This window comes from Trichogramma pretiosum, unplaced genomic scaffold (genome assembly GCF_000599845.2).
Source record: "Trichogramma pretiosum strain Unisexual culture from Peru unplaced genomic scaffold, Tpre_2.0 scaffold45, whole genome shotgun sequence".
Classification (NCBI taxonomy): Eukaryota; Metazoa; Arthropoda; class Insecta; order Hymenoptera; family Trichogrammatidae; genus Trichogramma; species Trichogramma pretiosum.
This window is the reverse complement of record NW_019641665.1, coordinates 911,210-929,439: the sequence shown is the minus strand read 5'-3', so window position 1 is coordinate 929,439 and position 18,230 is coordinate 911,210. Positions and strand designations below refer to the sequence as shown.

Sequence of the window (18,230 nt, the reverse complement as noted above, 5' to 3'; positions counted from 1 at the left end):
CAATATCCGAATTCCTCTATAATCCCGAACCTCTCACCATCGAAATCATCTGCAAATTCTTGATCAAATGCAACAAAAAACTTTAATCCCTCCTTGCTACACTTTCAATTCACCTATCTTTATTCATATTCTCGCGCCTCTTTTATAAAGCCTGTTAATGGCCGTATGACATAGAGCTTGCTCACAGTCGGCGCCACCAAAGAAAGAAGAAGAAGAATATACACATTATGAGAATGTTGCGCTGAAGTTGGCGCATCACTTCACAACACAAGTCGCAAGCAAACTCACCGAATGTCAATTACTTAGTGCGTGTTCGATAGTCAATCGTTTCGGACTGCTGGCTCTTAAAGCAGCGTGTCGACAGGTAGTGCACATTTGTATAGAAGCGCCACACGTTAGCATATATGCCGAGGCCTTTTGGCTTTATCGTAACAATTTTTCCAACGAGTTTCCTGTCGTTTCCAAGAATTTTCAAAGAACAATCTGCAGTTGTAGCCTTACTTTAGGGTATGTATGACTTGATTATATATTTTTAGTAGACTGTTATGTAAATTTCTATTTATAACAAAAGATTATTAAGGTGCGCGTCGTACAGTGTGTTGATGTGTTGTGCTATTATATACACTGTACACTCGCGTACTGCCTATATATTCACCCGAGTTTCAGTCGCAGGGAAACCTCGTTCTTGTTATGTCTGTCTATATTGGTCAATATTCGCATCACTGAAATCGTAAATATAGATCGTATCATTTCACGACTTTTGCAGATTCTACCATGTCCAGATCTCAAAGCAACATTGTTGTTAGTTATCATGACTGCATTTTACGAAAAGAAGATATCCACCTGCTTGAAGGACCTCACTGGCTCAATGATGCAGTTATAGGCTTTTACTTTGAGTACCTTGGCCAAAAATACAGATATTCAAGATTACTCTTTGTCAGTCCAGAATTAACACAGCTACTCAAATTAACTGATTCGAGTGAATATTCAGTTTTTCTTCAGCCCTTGGAAGCCACGTACAAAGATTACTTATTCTTTCCTCTGAATGATTGTAGCAGTAGATTGTCTTCAGGAGGTTCTCATTGGAGTCTTTTGGTATTTTCAAGATCTGACAAAACTTGCTTTCATTTTGATTCATCCAAAGGTATGAATGGAATGGTTGCAAGGGCATTTTCAAGAGATATTTCAAATTACTTGCTGGACAGAACTGGACAGTATGTAGAAATAGATTGCCCTCACCAAGAGAATGGTTATGATTGTGGCTTGTTTGTGCTTTGTTTTGCCGAGGTCATTGCTGAATGCATCCAAAAAAGGTACAAAATTGAAGAATGTAAATACGATAGTGTGAGAAGGCTAGTTTCAGAGAAAAGAAGATCTCTATTGAATCTCATAAATACCCTGAAAATTACGCATTAGTTAGAAAAATACATAATTGTCCGTGCTTTATACTTATAACTACTAAATATTAGACTCTTTATTAAATCTTATTTTTGTAAGATTAACTATAAATTAATTTATATAGCTGTGATAAATACTGTTGAAATATTAGCTGGACAGAAAGTAGACATCACTTTAATATACTACGCGCATAAATTAAATACAAAATGTACCTTAAAATCATATTACACACTTATTATAATACTTAAAACGTAAATTGAAATGTGTACTATCATTGCAGCTGATAAGTTTTACAAATTTTATTTATGTCATATTCTAGAATTTAAAGCTTTCAGCAGCGCTAATATGGATGTAAAAAATATATATAAATATATATAAACATATATATGTTTGTATAAATATGTATTGCTCCGAATTATATTTTTATAAAAAAGACTATTTTTGACTCTATAGAAAAATAAAATATACTTTTTAATGTGTGCTTGATGACACATTAACAATACTAAATATTTGACTTTTCATTGACTCCAAAAACATTGAACTAAATTTCAAACGACATTTTCGCGCAACATTTAATGTAATGTTACCATATATATACTCCGTACACAAAAGAGCTTTGTAACGTGAGCCACTTATTTTGTTATATATAGATTCGTTTCGACATTGAACAGATTTCGATACATCTATATTTATATGTGCGACGCAAATTCTAAACGTTTAATTCACCAGATAATCATTTCCATACTTCGCGGGAGAGAAGGCGAGAAGATTGCGAGCTTTCAAAAAGCTCGTGACGATCGTCCATATTAAAATTTGATATTTATATACACAGTGTGTTGACGCCACTGCTATTTAATAACTCTATAAATACAGATATATTATATGATTTTATCCGATTACTACGATTCGAAGATTTATTTTATTTTTAAGTGATACATTCTTTAGTTACAATATGATGTCAAACTCAAGTGCAACGAAAAAACGTAAACTTTAATTTTTATTAAGGTTTTTAAGTCTAAATGAATTATATCAAGTAGAATTACTGAATAATACCATAAAATTAAACGTTGAATCAACTATTCGAGATAAAAATAGATTCATTTCTGCATTTAATTTCACGCGTCGTTTACATGAACCCAACGATAGGTATCTTAAATAATGTGCATGTATATTTGAATCAAATTATATTTTTGTCTACATGTATAAATGAATCCAAAATCTTGACACAAAACATGTATATAAGTGCAATTATTCACTCCAATATTTATTCTTTGAAAAGCTGTCTAGTCTCGATCGGTAACAAAGTTCTCTGATACAACCATCATAATATTATTCGCAAACGAGACGTGCATTTTTAGTTGTCGTGTGACGGGCGTGCGAGTAAACCTACGATTGTTTGTCAAATTGAACTCGATCTGAAGCGATCCATTGCAATTTTACTTTTTTAAAGGCAAAAATCCAGTAGATCCCAAAGAAAATGGGCCGAACAGTGTACGCCGAGGAACGACTTCTCAATTATTTGGAGACACTCGGAAAACCAGATGCTTATAGCGTCGGATTAATATTTGGCCAGGTGAATATTAATTATTGCTAATAATCTATTCCATCCAGATGTTGTGTGAATTATAAAAAAGCATCTTGCTATACATATATCTGTATCGCTTATCATAGGTTATTTCTTATTTAAATTTGCATTAAATGTTTTTTTTTTAAATAAGTTTATTATTTGCTAATATTTTATAATCGGTTTTTTAGAGCTCAGATCAGAAAGATTATGTTGTTCATTTGGCTAGAATACCATTTGTCCCTGCAGCAGATGCGGTCGAAGATAGTTTTCATTCCCATCCAACAAATCCAGAAGATAATTACATAAAATCCATCAAGGATTTGGATGTATTTTATGTAGCAGATCATGCAAAAACTGTATGTTACATTCTTTAAATACATGATAATCTTTTATCAACAAAAACTAAACTTCAACAAATGATTTTAGGTAACCAGAATGTTACCAGGTGGTATATGGGTTTTAGGAATGTTTGTCGTAGGTCCTGAAGACTGTTTAACTGATAACAGTTTGTCTCAAAAACTCAAATCAGCTGTCATGGCCATTCACAAAAGTTTGGATTCAAATGTCCATTTGAGTGGCAACAGTCCCCACGAAAAATTAATTTTGAGCTTTAACACTCTTACAAAGAAGTATGATATAAGTTAAGTTATTTAATAAATAATTGGTATAATTTATCTGTCATGAAAAATTTTTTCTAGATATACATCAAAATCAATTGATACAGCTACAGATGGTTTCTTAAAACCCGCTGATTGGAGGTTTGCAAAAAAACCAACCAAATGGTATCATTTTGAAACCATAGTAGATTTAAACACACTGTGTCCAATTCTTGAAGAAGAAAATTTACTTTCATTGAAAAAGCAATTGCAGGTAGTTATTATCATTACTTCTTTGATTTATTGTTTATTAATCTAATTTATATTTCAAAATATTTTTGCATTAAGATTGTAATTAGAAAATATGCAGAAATGATTAATAAAGCTGTCATAGTGATTGAGGGGGAGGCAGTGACAAATTCATCGGATCCATTAGAATCAATCATGGAGGATGAAAAAACCAAAAAAAATAAACAAGAAGAAGATGAAAACGATAAACTTTTACAAGTTGGAGTTTACATACCTTATGTTAGTTTTTTTATATTTTTATTAAACTGCTCTTTGAATTAATTTTCATTTATATTGCATATTTATACACTTTTTACAGTGGCCTGTTGAAAAACAAGAGGATATAAAATCTACAATTTGTGAGGCATCGATTAAAGTAATGGGTCAATTGGTAAGTAGAGTTTCTCTTCACGAAAAGTCTACTTGTGAAGAAGCAGCTAATGCTGTGAAACAGGATATTTTAAGATCAATAGCAAGTAGACTAGAACTACATTGGGACACTATAATAGTTGAAGAAAATGGATTTCAAGAAGGTAAAATTGGAGTTTACATTTGAAAATGTTAAAATAATAATACTTGATAAAACATGTATTTTCAGAAAATGTTACATTGCATGAACCACCAAGAAGAATTTTTTTACAGTTGCCACAAAATAGAATAAGTTTATCAGATTACTTGTATCCAGGTGAAGTTGATGAGTCAATGATAATTGACCTGTTTAAAACACTTTTGGATCTTGAAATTTCAGAAAATCAATTGCAAAAAGATTTAGAAAAGCAAATTGGTAAGATACATTTGTTATTTGCATAATGAAAGTCCTAAGACAACATGTAATAAATTATGAAATATTACTCAACAGATCCAACAGATTTGTACAAGCAAAACAAAGTGAGTAGTGAAAATTGGAATGCTGCAGAAACTGAAACAAAAGTTGAAAGTGATAAAAGTTGGAACATTATTATTTATGTTTCTGCTTTGCTGACTGTGATATGTGCTATTATTCTCGGAATTTTATTATATTTTTTTCAAAAAAAGAACTAACCACTTTTTTAATTACACATGGACATATCATGTATGAAATAATTTTACATAATTGTTTACAATACTTCACTTTTTGTATCTGCAATCTCAAAAATATAATAATAGTTTCTGGAAAAAATTACCTTAATGATATTTTTGATGTATAATTTTAAGGAAAAAATTTGCAGCACATGAAGTGAATGGTAAGAAAAATTGTACAAATTGTCAGAGAGAAGTGTTGAAACTGTTGAACAAATCTTATGTTACATATTTTTATACTCCCGAATTATTTATACATTATTAAATATTCTGAACATCTGCTATACTTGACACATGTAATGTGGCTTATGATTGAGTGTAAATACTATGGTGTGTGACATTTGTTGTAAGCATTTTTTAATAAAAATTGTATGATTATCGATACACAGAAATATGTTTTATTTTTCAATACAATTTTTTTAAGTTATTATTATATATAAAGTATGTACATATAAATTTATTTACAAGAATTTCCAAGTACATATTTACAAAATGATCTATTTTTTTTGCGAAAATTCAACAACCCGCCTTACATTATAATTATTTGTGTTACAAAAATTGTTTACGATTTCTTTATAGAATCGTAGTTCAATATTTATCGCATTATTACGAAATAACATAAAATCTTTCTTATTTTAAGAATCATTTATAAGGGCAGTGAGTACTTATAAATTCAATTCAGTTTCAAAATTTAACAGTATTTTAAATAAATCTTTCGAATTAATATTCATTTTATTTTCATATACTATCTTGAACATACATTCAACACTGTAAAAAAATTACTTAATAGTAAGTTAAAAACATACAGAGTATTAAAAATGCCTTTATCTTAACAAAGACTAAAGTTTGTGGGTTGAGATCCAATTCAAATGCATTGCTTAGATCAATCATACAAATAATACATAATTAACACCAACATTTTTTTAACGCCAATGATAGCTAAATTAGTAAGTCAAATAACTCTCGTTTCTTTGATTTTAACAAAGGTGCAAATTTTTAAGATTTTAATAATATCCGTGTAAACGTAATACAATAATTTATTCTATTAAGACTAAAATATTGAAAATTAAACAATCCAATTAAATAGTTTATGCAGTTCAGAATCCCATTCGTTTTTAAAGCACCGTCAAAAATTTCATACAACACGTAGAAAAATGTTTCCTACACTTACATCTAACACTTTAAAAAAGTGTAAATCATGAGTCATTTAAATTCAATTCAATTGCAATTACGTTTAGAATATTAATATTAAAAATTCTTCAAAATTATCACGCATTAATGATAGATTATAACAATCATTAAAGAATAGGAGTGGTACAAGCAATTTCTTTCTTAATTTCAAAAACTTGTTCCCAGATTTAAGTATGTTTCCTCAGCACCAAATTAAAAAAAAAAACATTCAAAATGCTTATCTTAATTATGTAAAAAATTTGAATCATCAACTGTACATTCAATTGGGATACTACATTTTCCAAGATCCATACAAATCATTAAAATTAATTTGCTTTGATCATTCAGCAACTTACAAGCTAAAATTGCCAAAAGCGAAAGTAAAGTTTAAAAAAATTACGAGAAGTAACAAAAATTTTATTTATTTGGAATCACGATTCATATTGGAAATAATATACGTCTTCAATGTGTATAACAAATATTTTTAACGACATAAGAGCACACATACCAGTAGCTTAACTTACAGGAATGATTCGCAACATATTTAATTGTTTATGATCACTCAAACGTTCTATTAGTAAATTGTCCTAAACTCGACGCTTGCTTTCGATCGTATCAAACAACATTCGGCAAAGCTAGTTTTTTAGATTATTATTCTTAAAAATAAATGTAAACTTTTTTGTGCATAACGTGCGTTACGCGTGCGTGTGTTTATCAACAATATCATTATAAATACGCCAGGAAACGAGGTCATAATTTTCATGCAACCATGATTGTGAATAGTATTCCTCACTCTTAACAAAATGTTGCATATGTAATTGCACAAGATCATAATCACACTAATGCAATTACGCTATCAAGGAACTCCCATTTTAATAAGTCCAGTTTGACTTCCGTGTCCGATGCTGGCCTCCTCGAGCGAATCAAGATCCAGAGCTGATTCGATCATTGTCGTGTCTTGCAGCAATCTCAATCTCGATGCCGAAAGAGGCGTCGTAACAGACGCAGGCTCCAATAGCGATGACGAGCGCATATTGTTGCAGTTATTCATACTATTATTGTTATTCATTACTATGCTGGGAGGTGGTAATGGTGCTATTTCATCGATGTCGATCGGTGCCAATGGTAAAGAGGCCAATGGCAATTCATTCATTACAAGATGAGTTACACTGTTCGACGTGATATCTGTAAGAATATGAAAAACGTAAATTAGTACGTGCATTGAGCGACCATTAGACTTGAAGTGGTGCTACAATTGCTCCAAAAAATGTTTTCATATCTTAAAGATCAAAAACATTTTCAACGTTGAAAGATTTAAAATTGAAATTTTTCCATTCAAAATCATAATGATCCACTTTATCAATTTATGGTTTTCAAAAATCACATACTGTACAAACATGCTTCATGGTATTTTGGCGTTTTTCAGAATTGTGTCCTTTGATCTGTTTTTCACAATTCTTAATAATTAATTGAATGAAATAGGATAAAAAAATTTCAACTGAATCACTTCTGGATTAAATATAGTTTTTGAATGACGCATAATTATTCATGTGTAATGTAATTTAATTAATAAAAAAAATTCGTTATTGCATGCATCTGATCGGCATCTATAATTTGAACATTTTAAAATTTTGTCCTGATTTTTTTCAATTGTGTTTTGAAATTTTGACTATTTGAATTTTAAGTGTTTTTACAGAACAATTTTAGTTAACAATTGAATATGCATATATGTACAAATGTACAATTGTTTATTATTAATATAAAAAATGCAAGAAAAAAAAATAAAAACAATGTGCATGTGAGTAATTTTTAGATTGTACAGATGATCAAGTGCTGTCTTATTGTATGTATAAAAATATGTATAACGTATGTAACAATGCATATAATGCTGCAATTTGAATTAGTCACGAATTCGAAAACTACGCAACGGATTGTTATTTTTTTGCGTTTCGAAACACACACCAATAAGTAGGCGATATGCTGATCGACTATAAACAGAGAACAAGGAAAACAACGGGATTTTTTGTGCTCTTTACGTTGATTTTGTTAATTTATTATCAATCCAGCGTTATTGTATCCCGCAAGTAAAACAAAGAAACTAAAAATACAGTGTAGGAATGGGGGATACTTGTCATTATTTTGAGAGAAAAACTTACCAAACTGTCTTATTGCACAGAGTCCTCATTTATCGGACGTATTTATACGAGCAACAGAGAAATAAAAAGTCAGTTGAGTCATTCACAAAAAAGTTTGAAGAGAAAAAAATTATCATTTCATCCATTATTACAGTTATTATTATGGATTAAGATAGAAGTACTTCTCAAGATTTACGTTATAATTTTTACGAAAAATTCTTTAAGTTTTACCATATGAAATTTATCAAGTGATTAAACTCGATAGTAGATTCAAGTTTTTAATAGAGATGCGTGAGAAGCAAGAAGCATGAAAAGTAGAGTACAAGAAATACGAATTTTTATGATTGAATGCATGGAATTGTCCATGTTCATAGCTTATAGAATATGTTTTAATCTTTTTTTAATCATCTAACTATTACTATTACTATTTCTAAAAGAAGATTAGGAATCAGAATCTTCGCAAGCACTTTTGAAAGATCGTCGTCTACAACGTTCTACGATGCCAACAATATCTTTTGGAGTACATACTTATGCAACTTTTCATCATGCGATTAGAAAAAATGGACTGATCTTACGTCTTTGCATATGTACACAATATTACGTAATTGTAACGGTTATGAATTAATAATATCAATTTGTATCATCTAATAAGTCACTTTGATACAAATAAACTCTATAAAATTTTTAAGTGATTAATAACAATATTCATACATTTCTAAAGCGATAAACGCGTATAACAATGCAATATAAACAATATCAGTGACAGTTTTGAAGGATCGATCAATTTAATCCAAGTATGAAACGGTACGTCGCGCAAGCTTGAACTTGGGAAATCACGATAACGAAATCATCCAGTGTATAAATCATGAGAAAGCGATTTCTTCTGTCTTCGTTCAACGTTTCGTTGGTCAACTTGTTATTTTTTTTGTAAGTTCTTGGTTTGCGTGCAAGTTAGAAAGTTATACCGCATTTTATGAAATAAATTTGTACTCTGAGGTAAATTTGGTAGCTCAAAGTATGAAATGTTGACTAGTTTTTTCAAATAATTAGCGAAGTAATTTAATTACAATGAGGTCGATCCTTTTAAACGAGCCACGTAAACCTTTTCTACATATCGTCGCTGTCGCTCATGGAATTGTTTATCATGTAACGCGCGTCTAAATAATCATCCTTATCGACTAAGCCGCCACCACCGTTTCCGACACTACCTTCGCAAGGGCAGAACGTCTGCTCTGTGTAAGGATGCATGTAATGCTGTCTCGTATGAGCATGATGATGATGATGCGGATGAGCATCCATTAACAAAGGTCCTGAACCAAATCTATTGACAACTAGACCAAGGGCAGTCTGTCCTAACATGGGCAATCCGCCGGGACTAAGTATTCTATTACTAAGAAAACTGCTACTACCGCGATGCTCAAGGCAAGCTCTGCTTTCGGCAGCGATAGGTGGATACGCCGTGTACTTTCGATGCACCTCCGCATCATCAAAAGCTTTGCGCCGAAAATATTTGTGCACATCGGTCCAGTAGTGCTGCTGCTGCTGCTGCTGCTGCTGTTGTCTTTGCTGCTCTTGATGATGATGATGGTGATGGTGGTCACTAGTCAACAAATCGCCTTCGGAACAGCGCTGATTGTATTCCTCTCGGCATCTCTGAGGGTACCTTTGCAGTTCTTCCTCGCATCGGTACGAGGGTTTGGCAGGTGTTTGGTTGTAATGGTGGTAGCGTTGATGCTGTTCCGGATAAATAGGGTAATGCGCGGCAAGTGGGGCATAATGACACGCGTACGAATCGTCCAGGTAGCGACGTTGCGGAGGTGGCGGTGGTGGTACCCGTAAATTGTTGATCGGCGCTGATGCCGATGCTGACTCACCGTTTAGGGAATCGAGATGCGATGGCTGCGACGACTGCTGCGACGAATCGTTGTGCTGTGGCTGCTGCTGCTGTTGATGTGTTCCCCAGGCACTGGGATCATGGACCGTAGTGGATTGTTCACCAGCCTCGATATCCACCGGTGGAACTGAGTTTCCATTAGACTGCAAATAAATACAAATAATTCATAAAAATAATCTTCAAGTATATCGTTCTTTTAAATCGTGTTTTTCAAGTTGCATTGCGCATCGATTATTATGCACGACCGTTTCGTTTCTATTTTGGAAATGTTGACGTAAAATGCATTGTAATTGTGATTCGTTAATGTAGCATGCAGTTTTACTACATTTAATCTGCTCGGCATTAGCAAATATCTATGAGCTTGAATATTTTATTTCGATGAAGGTTACCAATTTAAATGATATTATTCTACATTTAAATTAAGACTATAAGAAGCATGAATATTAACGATTCTCACTTATAATGACACGAAACCACCAAAAGAAATATAAAACATCGATCTAAAGCACTTTGTAACGTGTGTCTATACTTCGCGAACTTGATTATACAATCAAGCTCGTGGTCTACGTCTATAAGGAATTTTTATCGAGTTTACCTAATCAGCATACAATTGTGTATACTTCATTGTTTGAGTGTACGTTGTGTGTTTACAATCAAAAATTTAGTTTTTGTACGACCATTTGCACCAAAATGTAAATGTGTAAGTATGTAATAAAAAAGTACATTGTGTGTATTAGGGATAATGCATAATGTTTCATAAGTAACAAAAAATAATTTTCACCTGTGGTTGAACAACTTTGACTGTCCCATAAACTTTATTATTAGTTATTACACAATCTTCGGATACCCTTTTTTGTTCGGCTCGATACTCGGGTGTCACGACACCTCTTCGATCTTATGAAAAATATAAAAATTATGTAATTCAAGATTTGCAATTTCAGTTTAATAATACGTAGGCAAATACCTATTAAACTAGGAGGTGCTGGACCACAAAGTACATAAAAACAATTTCCGCAAATGTTTCCTTGACTGTAAGGATTAAAACTTTCTTGTCCTCTCTTACTGGTAAAAGAACCTTTAATCTATAAGATAAAGAATACGATTTTAGTCGATTTTTTCATCGAAAAATATTATCTAAAAAAAAATCAAACTCACATCTTCATTAGTAGTTTGATTACTTGTAGTGAGATATGTGTGAAATCCTGCCAGCCCCAAAATACTCCAGACAGAAAAAAAACATATCACACTGACAACTACACTACCTGGAGATTCTCGCACAGCTTCTACAAAAGGCTTGTTATCTTTTGTTACTGTAAAAAAAGTAAAGCAGTGAGCAAATACAGCTTTCTTTGAAAACGAAAGAATTAAAGATACTTACACATTATTAAATGTGTCACGGCACAAGCCAATATAAATACACATAAAAATGCTAAAGACACTATGAATGCATAAAAATATCGATAATTACGACGTCCTACACAATTTCCAACCCATGGACAATGATGGTCAAATCTCTCTGCATTTAAAAAATTTTCACAATTATATTTACATTATAAAAATCTCTTGCTCTTCAAAAATATTCATATAAATTTTCTGCCAACTTACCAACACAATTGTCACATAAACTACAGTGCGACGCTCTTGGAGGTCTAAATATTTTACATGTAAAACAATACTTTAATTTTACAGGTTGACCTCTCACTAAAACTTCTTTTGTTCTTGGAGGAGGTCGATAGGTAGGAGAATTACCATTATTTGGCACTTCTAAAATAATATAAATTCATTCAAATATTAAAGTGAATAGTCTTTTGTACAATCATTAAATTGTGCACATACCTATTTGTTTTTCTATGTAGGCTGCCTCATCAGGCGTTGCACGAGGAATAACTCCAGGATCGCTAAAACTTGTCCGGAATAAAGCTGACATGACAAATATGAATAACAAGCATCCTATTACTGGTATAGCAGGTGTTATGTGTTCTGCCAAAAATGGACAGCTGCAAATAATTGTAATCCATCAATACTTTATAGATCAGCAAAAGTTTAAATTAAAATAATAGAATGAAGAGATACTGAAGTCTGGGTTAAAATGAAAATGTTTAAAAACATTTTTGTAAGTTTATGCTGAATATCAAAGAACATATAAAGATAACACAATAAAATTTTCCATGAGGCTCTTTGAAATAATATTATATATAAATAGTGGAGGATATGTGTAAGAAGGGTTATTCCTAATCAGACTTCAGTATCCTCTTTAGTAAAGAAGTACATTTAAAGCTGGTATTTTCACAATAGTCACAATTATAAACCTTTGAAATATTCAAAATTATATTGAAAACATTACATGGTACTTGCACAGGTCAAATGTTACATTATTTTTTGTATTACTCACTCAAAAGCAAAAAATAATCCACTTGTACCAGCAATTAAACAAATCGTAACGTAGAATACACCAGTCTGAGGTGCCATCATGACTCTTCCATCACAGCAAAAACGGTTTCTGCCAGGAAAAAGCTCCCATTTTCTTGTGATTCGAGGCATTTTGAATTAAGTATGCTTTTTAAATATCTGGAAAACAACAAATAATTTTTTGATTTTCAAATAATCCATGTTACTATACTCATATCTCTACAAAATATATTTTCATTACTTAAATAATATTTAAAGAAAAATTTTTAATTTTCATAATTTTTAACTGAATTTTTTGTGATCAGATATGTAAATAAAATACATTTTTTTTCAAAATTTCATTCTAACTAAGGAAAAATCGACTCTATTATTAAAAAAAGATTACAAAAGCACATAGTAAAATGTAGTGATCAATGAAATTGCAAAAATTAAATGACCAAATGGACCATATCATTCTTGCCGCATTGAGATGTTTTTAACTCAAGAAAAATGTTAAAGATATGATATTTTTTTCAACTATTTCAAAAACTTACTTTAAAGTCGTCGAATTCTTTCTTAAACCATTTTATAAAAATTTAGTGCAAAAAGCTTCCTTATTTAAAAATGTCACGATACTTTGGATTTATCGATGATAATGAAATTGTTGAAGTTGTCTTATTTTTCGAGGCTAATTAAGATAAGGCTAATCAGAACACGGCAGAGTTGGGTTTGCGTGAATTTTTCGTTCGATAAGCGCACGTCAGTAACCGTGTGCTCAAAACGACGTGACTAAGGAAACTGTTATTCTCGACAAAAACGCTTCCCATGAGCTGTGAATTAAAAATCCATCAAGTCCAATGTCAATTGAATTATAGTCAACAGTTCAAGAAAGACCAGCAAAGAGCGGATGTGTATTTGGTGACCTTGTTTTTATTTATTCGAGCGTCACCGAATGTTTTGCGGAAAATATTATAATCCATTAAGTGCGGAAAGCTAGTATTTTTTGGGCGATCATGGCAAGAAAGAGCTGCGGCAACGAGCAGCGATCAACAAGTGATATATACTCTCCGCGTACATATTTCGTCGTGACTTTGCGTTCGAGCCTTTAACCAAGTGGCAATTGTTCTCTCTTTATTCTTTTTTACAGGCCAACATGCAGATATAATTGAAGTGGCCCAACACGATACGTGTATGTATAATATAGCCGTCATCGTCAAAAGTGGGCAAGTTTAAAAAGAAAGTTTCAAGAGTGTCTGTCTGCTTGTGTGCATGTATATATGCATGCGGTGTATCGAAGTTGCAATTAAAGCCCAATATATGCAGCGCGAGGAAATGCTCCGAAAAATAAAATAAAAATAAATAAATAAGTAAAATAAAGAAATAAATAAAAAAAAAAATAAACAAACAGTGCAAGTTTCGGCGACGTCTATTTCGATACTTGTTTATTGACGAAGTTTTATTATTCCAGACGATCCTTGCCAAAGATAAACAAATACGCAGCGCGGGTGCATCGCGGCCGTCTCGCGCCGTAAAATGAATCAAGCATTATAATGACGTCAAGACGTGTACACACGATACTATTATATATTATGCAGGGATGGCGTGAAGAGGCGAGTGCATTTATTTACAAGAGCGACGGCATTATATATATATACATTGTTTGCAATGTTATGATTTGCACCCTCCATTGAACTCCATCCGAGTGGGGCTATTTTGAAAGGTTTTTATACCTATACTCACATGATCGTAAGATGACGACTGTGCGGCGTAGCTCCAAGTGGTGTATTATGTTACGCAGATAATTGTCGCAGATATTTCCTTGCATGTATGTGTACACTATACATTATAAGTGTGCAAGTACTCGTATAATGTACCATTAACAGTAGTCGGAGGTGATGATGCGTGTGATGGTCAACTTAACCTCGCCATAATGTCGATTATCCTGCCAAGAGCGTTCTAGCGATGACATTCGATTCGCAATACCAACAGCGACACAAACACATGTGCACACGCGTAAAGACAGCCGCGTCAAGTTTTACACGATAAGAACGAAACTCGCGGACGAATGAATTCATGCGAGCTGGTTTCAATAGGCGCAGGGGCACTTGCTGGAAGGCGAATTAAGCTGGCGCGAGAGCATCGTCAAAGGTGCGCGCACCGACGAGTGAACTCGAGTCAAATATGTGTCATCGCCGGGAGTAGCGATCGACGTGCTCGATCATCCGCGCCCTTCCTTTCATCTCTCCAAAGGCGGACCTCTCCAGCAGACATACCTATTATCCGAGCCTATATTAGCAGCAGCATTCAGGCAGCGTATAATACGATGAGCTATAGACAACAATTCGCACTGCAGAACACTGCAATTCCTAGCAGGCAGGCATTAATAAATTTCTATTCTGCGGATAGAAAATCATACGTATAGATAGATAGATAGGCGCGTGCACTGGCACTCCGTGCTGAGCGACACACTTGTTTAGCACCGCGTAACGCGCGATCTTGTGCTTTTTTCTTCGCCACTGTGAGCTAGCGCAGTAACGCGAACGACAACAACAACATAACTAATGGAGCTCGGGCAGCTGCATGTATTCTAGGTTTTTACACTGCAGCAGCAGGCACAATTGCACGTCAGGAGGTGACTGACCATCGTGGCCATCACCGCACTACAGCATGATTGGACACGATATCACTGGTTTTTTAGCTGCAGCGTCCACGAAATCTGTTGGTATACTGATGCCTGGCACTGCTGCTGCTACATACGATGCACTGACTCGCTCGTGGCACCTGCCTGCAGCACGGATCGCGAGTCGCGCGATGCTTTCGCTCGTAGCGATGCTTCTTCTGCGCTCTTGAGAAAATGTAAAAAAACCACTGCTCTCGAGTCTGCGGATATGTAAGCTATACTAGTTCCAGGTGGAGGTGGTAAATACAAGTAGTGGTGGTAGTTTCGCTCGTATCATATAGGTATTATGACGATTGGCGACGATGGATCGAGCAGCCGACATATATATAGGTACCTATTCCCCAACTCTACACACGCACGCACACGAGCCAAGTGCAGCCGTCGGCGCAGCAGTGCAGCGCGAAGCTGTGTGGGTGGCACAATACATATGATAAGGGAGAGGCGCCAGCTGATGCTGAATTTCTGCCACGGCTGGCGATAGCTTTGAGGTTAACCGCAGCGCAGGGGCCATCCAGGAGTTGCTGATTTGCAGCCTCTCTGCCTGCAGCTAAAATTTTCAGGTGAACTCGCGGTTGCTAAACACGTGACTTCTGGCGCGATCGTTCGAAATACTTCCCCGGAATATTCGAGTGGATTCGCGAATTTAAATATAACCCGTGATCGATTTTTTCACGCTTTGTTTCCTGATCGATTTATTGAAAAAACTACATGAATAAACACGCTGATAGTTTCTGAATAACAGAGTAACTTTTTGTCAGCTTTCGTATACTGATGGAAGGACACGCAAAGTCAAGAATATAATGTATCAAACGCGCGTCATAAGTACTTTGCCTTTTCTCGTCATAATAGCTATTTCTAAAATAATTGCATTCGTTTCAGTTTTAATAAATAAAAAAACTCGTTCTATTGAAGCATAAATTATAAGTAATTTACTAAATCAAGGAGAATGATGGAACTTCGTAGACTTCATAGGAAGGAATTTGTTGAGTGATAAATTGTTTTTGTTGAAATCAAAATATCTTGCTATCGACGTTGCGTTGACGTTTTTGTTGAATTGGTGACATAATCAAATTGAAATACCACTAATTTAGTACTATTCATATGACACTAAACTCGTTTGCAATTTTACCTGCATTGCACGTAATATGTCGACACTAATGCCAGTATTACAATTTTATATTTAATACGCGTTCCGAATATGTGTCAAATTGAATATTTTATCGGCAGTAAACGCAGTACCTCTTTTCGCATCAAACTGTCATCGAGATAATATATTATTGATGCAAATTTAAATTATTGATACTTTCAAGGAAATATCTATTGCAAGATTATTCTAAAACTGAATCGTACCCTGCATTTCGTTGGAATTATCGCGAAAATGTATTTAGATTCTTTTGCATACTTTTAAAAGAATATAAACGAGGATATCATATCTAAAAATCTATTTTTCAGAACAGCTATTCGAATAGATTAAATTTTAAAAAGCTCATGTAAAATAGCTGGGCCCTTCGTTACGATGTCTCAATATGTTCATATTAAATTTGGTGCTGTTTTTGGTATTAGTTATGCTGTAAGAATTTTGATGAATCAGCATAAAAATAGAGTGGTGAATGTTGCAATACATTGATAAACGGAAGCTTGATCGGTTCTGTAACGATTGTAGCTTTGTGAATAATATTTTTGAATTAGATGGGGGCTTTAAATTACGATTGCCATTGCGTTTGTTGGAACGAGGTACTGATTCAGCGGATTTTCTATAAACTTCTATCTAAGTAGGCATCGTTAGACGACACTTGAAATATGCAAATATATCGGACAGATGCAGTACAACACTTTTAGTAGTCTCGATTGGAAAAGCTAGTGTAAATTCATTATTCAAGTCTCAGAGAAAGACGGAAAGTGGTGCAGAGCAGCCAAGTCTGTCGGGCAATCTTTTCTCTTTCTCTCAGACTGCGTCATTGGCAATATCGTATTATATATGTGGCTGTATATAAAAATAGAGCTAGTAAAGAGTCGAGTGCATGTCATGGGAAAGGATCCTGGAGAAAAGGGGGGTGCACAGGGCAGACGCGCGCGTACACCAGGAGAGAGTTCTGAGCCGAGATGGAAAAAGTATAATCAATGCGTCGAAACAGGCTCTGTCACTTGTATCTAAGTATTATAAACGAGTTCGCAAGCTGCCGTACAATACATACGCACACGCACACACACACACACACACACACACACTTGTATGCATTATAAAAATCGTATACGCGCGTCGAGCTTGTGTTTTGAGCTCGAGAGTTCGCGATCGATACGATAAATGGATGCGTGCGATTGGGTGTATTTATGCACGCGGCCCAAGTACGTGTGTGTGTGTGTGCAGTCGATGCTGCTGCTGTGCCGACTGTGTTACGCTCTTGTGTTGTGAGAGCGTCGTTGATGTATACGTCGTACCCCCGCGCGCGCGCGCTCCATAAAATCGATCGCGACTCTTATATTGCACGAGGGCTACATCGTGTACGAGTATTAAAAGACAGACGGAGAAATCGCACATGCACACATTTATATAGGCAGCTCGCGAGCGCTCGACTGGACATTAATCGTGGAAAACTCGACAAGTTCATATTATAGCTGCGTCGCGTATTCATCCCTGCGTCGGACGGATCGCATCGATATCATACCGGACGCCCAGATATGATTTGTACTGATTCTCAATTGGTGCATCTCGCTTAGCTCGTATAAAAATAATTACGCGGCAGAATATTTCCAAAACTCCGAGCGGTTTTGGAATAAACGAGACGCCTTAAAAAAGCTGCATCGGCGTATAGCTATCCGCCGACGAGTATTTCTTATAAGCGAGCAGTTAATGATTTATCATCAAGCGTAGGCGATTGTATCGATTTTTGCGCCAGCTATAGGTAACAGGCCTCCTCCGCGCTCGGAGCGAGCTGCGCTATATCGAATCGATCAAACAATTGCGATGGGCACTGCGACAGGCAGAGTTGTATCGAGACTCGCGACACTGCATATGAGACTCGAACGTTTAGTTTGCTAATTATCGATTGAAAAG

At 34.5% G+C, this 18,230-nt stretch overlaps 3 protein-coding genes across 4 annotated transcripts; 2 read left to right on the top strand and 1 right to left on the bottom strand.

Moving 5' to 3' along the window:
* The first annotated feature begins 245 nt into the window (after window positions 1–245).
* LOC106660064 (sentrin-specific protease 8-like) lies at window positions 246–1,808 on the top strand. Its single transcript, XM_014382899.2, has 2 exons — window positions 246–507; window positions 767–1,808. The coding sequence occupies exon 2, from the start codon at window positions 775–777 to the stop codon at window positions 1,414–1,416; it is 642 nt and encodes a 213-aa protein (XP_014238385.1). The 5' UTR covers window positions 246–507; window positions 767–774; the 3' UTR covers window positions 1,417–1,808.
* An 815-nt stretch (window positions 1,809–2,623) lies between these two features.
* On the top strand, window positions 2,624–5,292 carry LOC106660236 (protein odr-4 homolog). Its single transcript, XM_014383168.2, has 8 exons — window positions 2,624–2,971; window positions 3,154–3,321; window positions 3,392–3,594; window positions 3,664–3,835; window positions 3,910–4,089; window positions 4,169–4,382; window positions 4,448–4,633; window positions 4,709–5,292. The coding sequence occupies exons 1-8, from the start codon at window positions 2,876–2,878 to the stop codon at window positions 4,888–4,890; spliced, it is 1,401 nt and encodes a 466-aa protein (XP_014238654.1). The 5' UTR covers window positions 2,624–2,875; the 3' UTR covers window positions 4,891–5,292.
* Window positions 5,293–6,484: 1,192 nt separating this feature from the next.
* Window positions 6,485–15,701, bottom strand: LOC106650603 (palmitoyltransferase app). 2 transcript variants are annotated; one of them, XM_014368729.2, is made up of 10 exons: window positions 14,236–15,701; window positions 12,500–12,675; window positions 11,944–12,104; window positions 11,713–11,871; window positions 11,486–11,623; window positions 11,263–11,417; window positions 11,072–11,189; window positions 10,889–11,001; window positions 10,088–10,250; window positions 6,485–7,263 (listed from the first exon to the last, which is right to left on the bottom strand). In XM_014368729.2, exons 2-10 carry the CDS (start codon window positions 12,646–12,648, stop codon window positions 6,935–6,937), a joined length of 1,485 nt encoding a protein of 494 aa, XP_014224215.1. In that variant the 5' UTR covers window positions 12,649–12,675; window positions 14,236–15,701; the 3' UTR covers window positions 6,485–6,934. The 2 variants fall into 2 exon arrangements, with proteins under 2 accessions (XP_014224215.1, XP_014224224.1); XM_014368738.2 differs by lacking the exon at window positions 14,236–15,701 and adding an exon at window positions 13,050–13,070.
* Between the last annotated feature and the right edge of the window lie 2,529 nt (window positions 15,702–18,230).

Coding starts and splice junctions, on each gene's coding strand:
- LOC106660064 (XM_014382899.2), top strand. CDS start 775: ATGTCCAGATCTCAAAGCAACATTGTTGTTAGTTATCATGACTGCATT.
- LOC106660236 (XM_014383168.2), top strand. CDS start 2,876: ATGGGCCGAACAGTGTACGCCGAGGAACGACTTCTCAATTATTTGGAG. Junction 3,322..3,391: donor TAGCAGATCATGCAAAAACT/GTATGTTACATT, acceptor AAATGATTTTAG/GTAACCAGAATGTTACCAGG. Junction 4,090..4,168: donor TTGGAGTTTACATACCTTAT/GTTAGTTTTTTT, acceptor CACTTTTTACAG/TGGCCTGTTGAAAAACAAGA.
- LOC106650603 (XM_014368729.2), bottom strand. CDS start 12,648: ATGCCTCGAATCACAAGAAAATGGGAGCTTTTTCCTGGCAGAAACCGT. Junction 11,624..11,712: donor TTTATGTGACAATTGTGTTG/GTAAGTTGGCAG, acceptor TTTTAAATGCAG/AGAGATTTGACCATCATTGT. Junction 10,251..10,888: donor TCAAAGTTGTTCAACCACAG/GTGAAAATTATT, acceptor ATTTATTTGCAG/TCTAATGGAAACTCAGTTCC.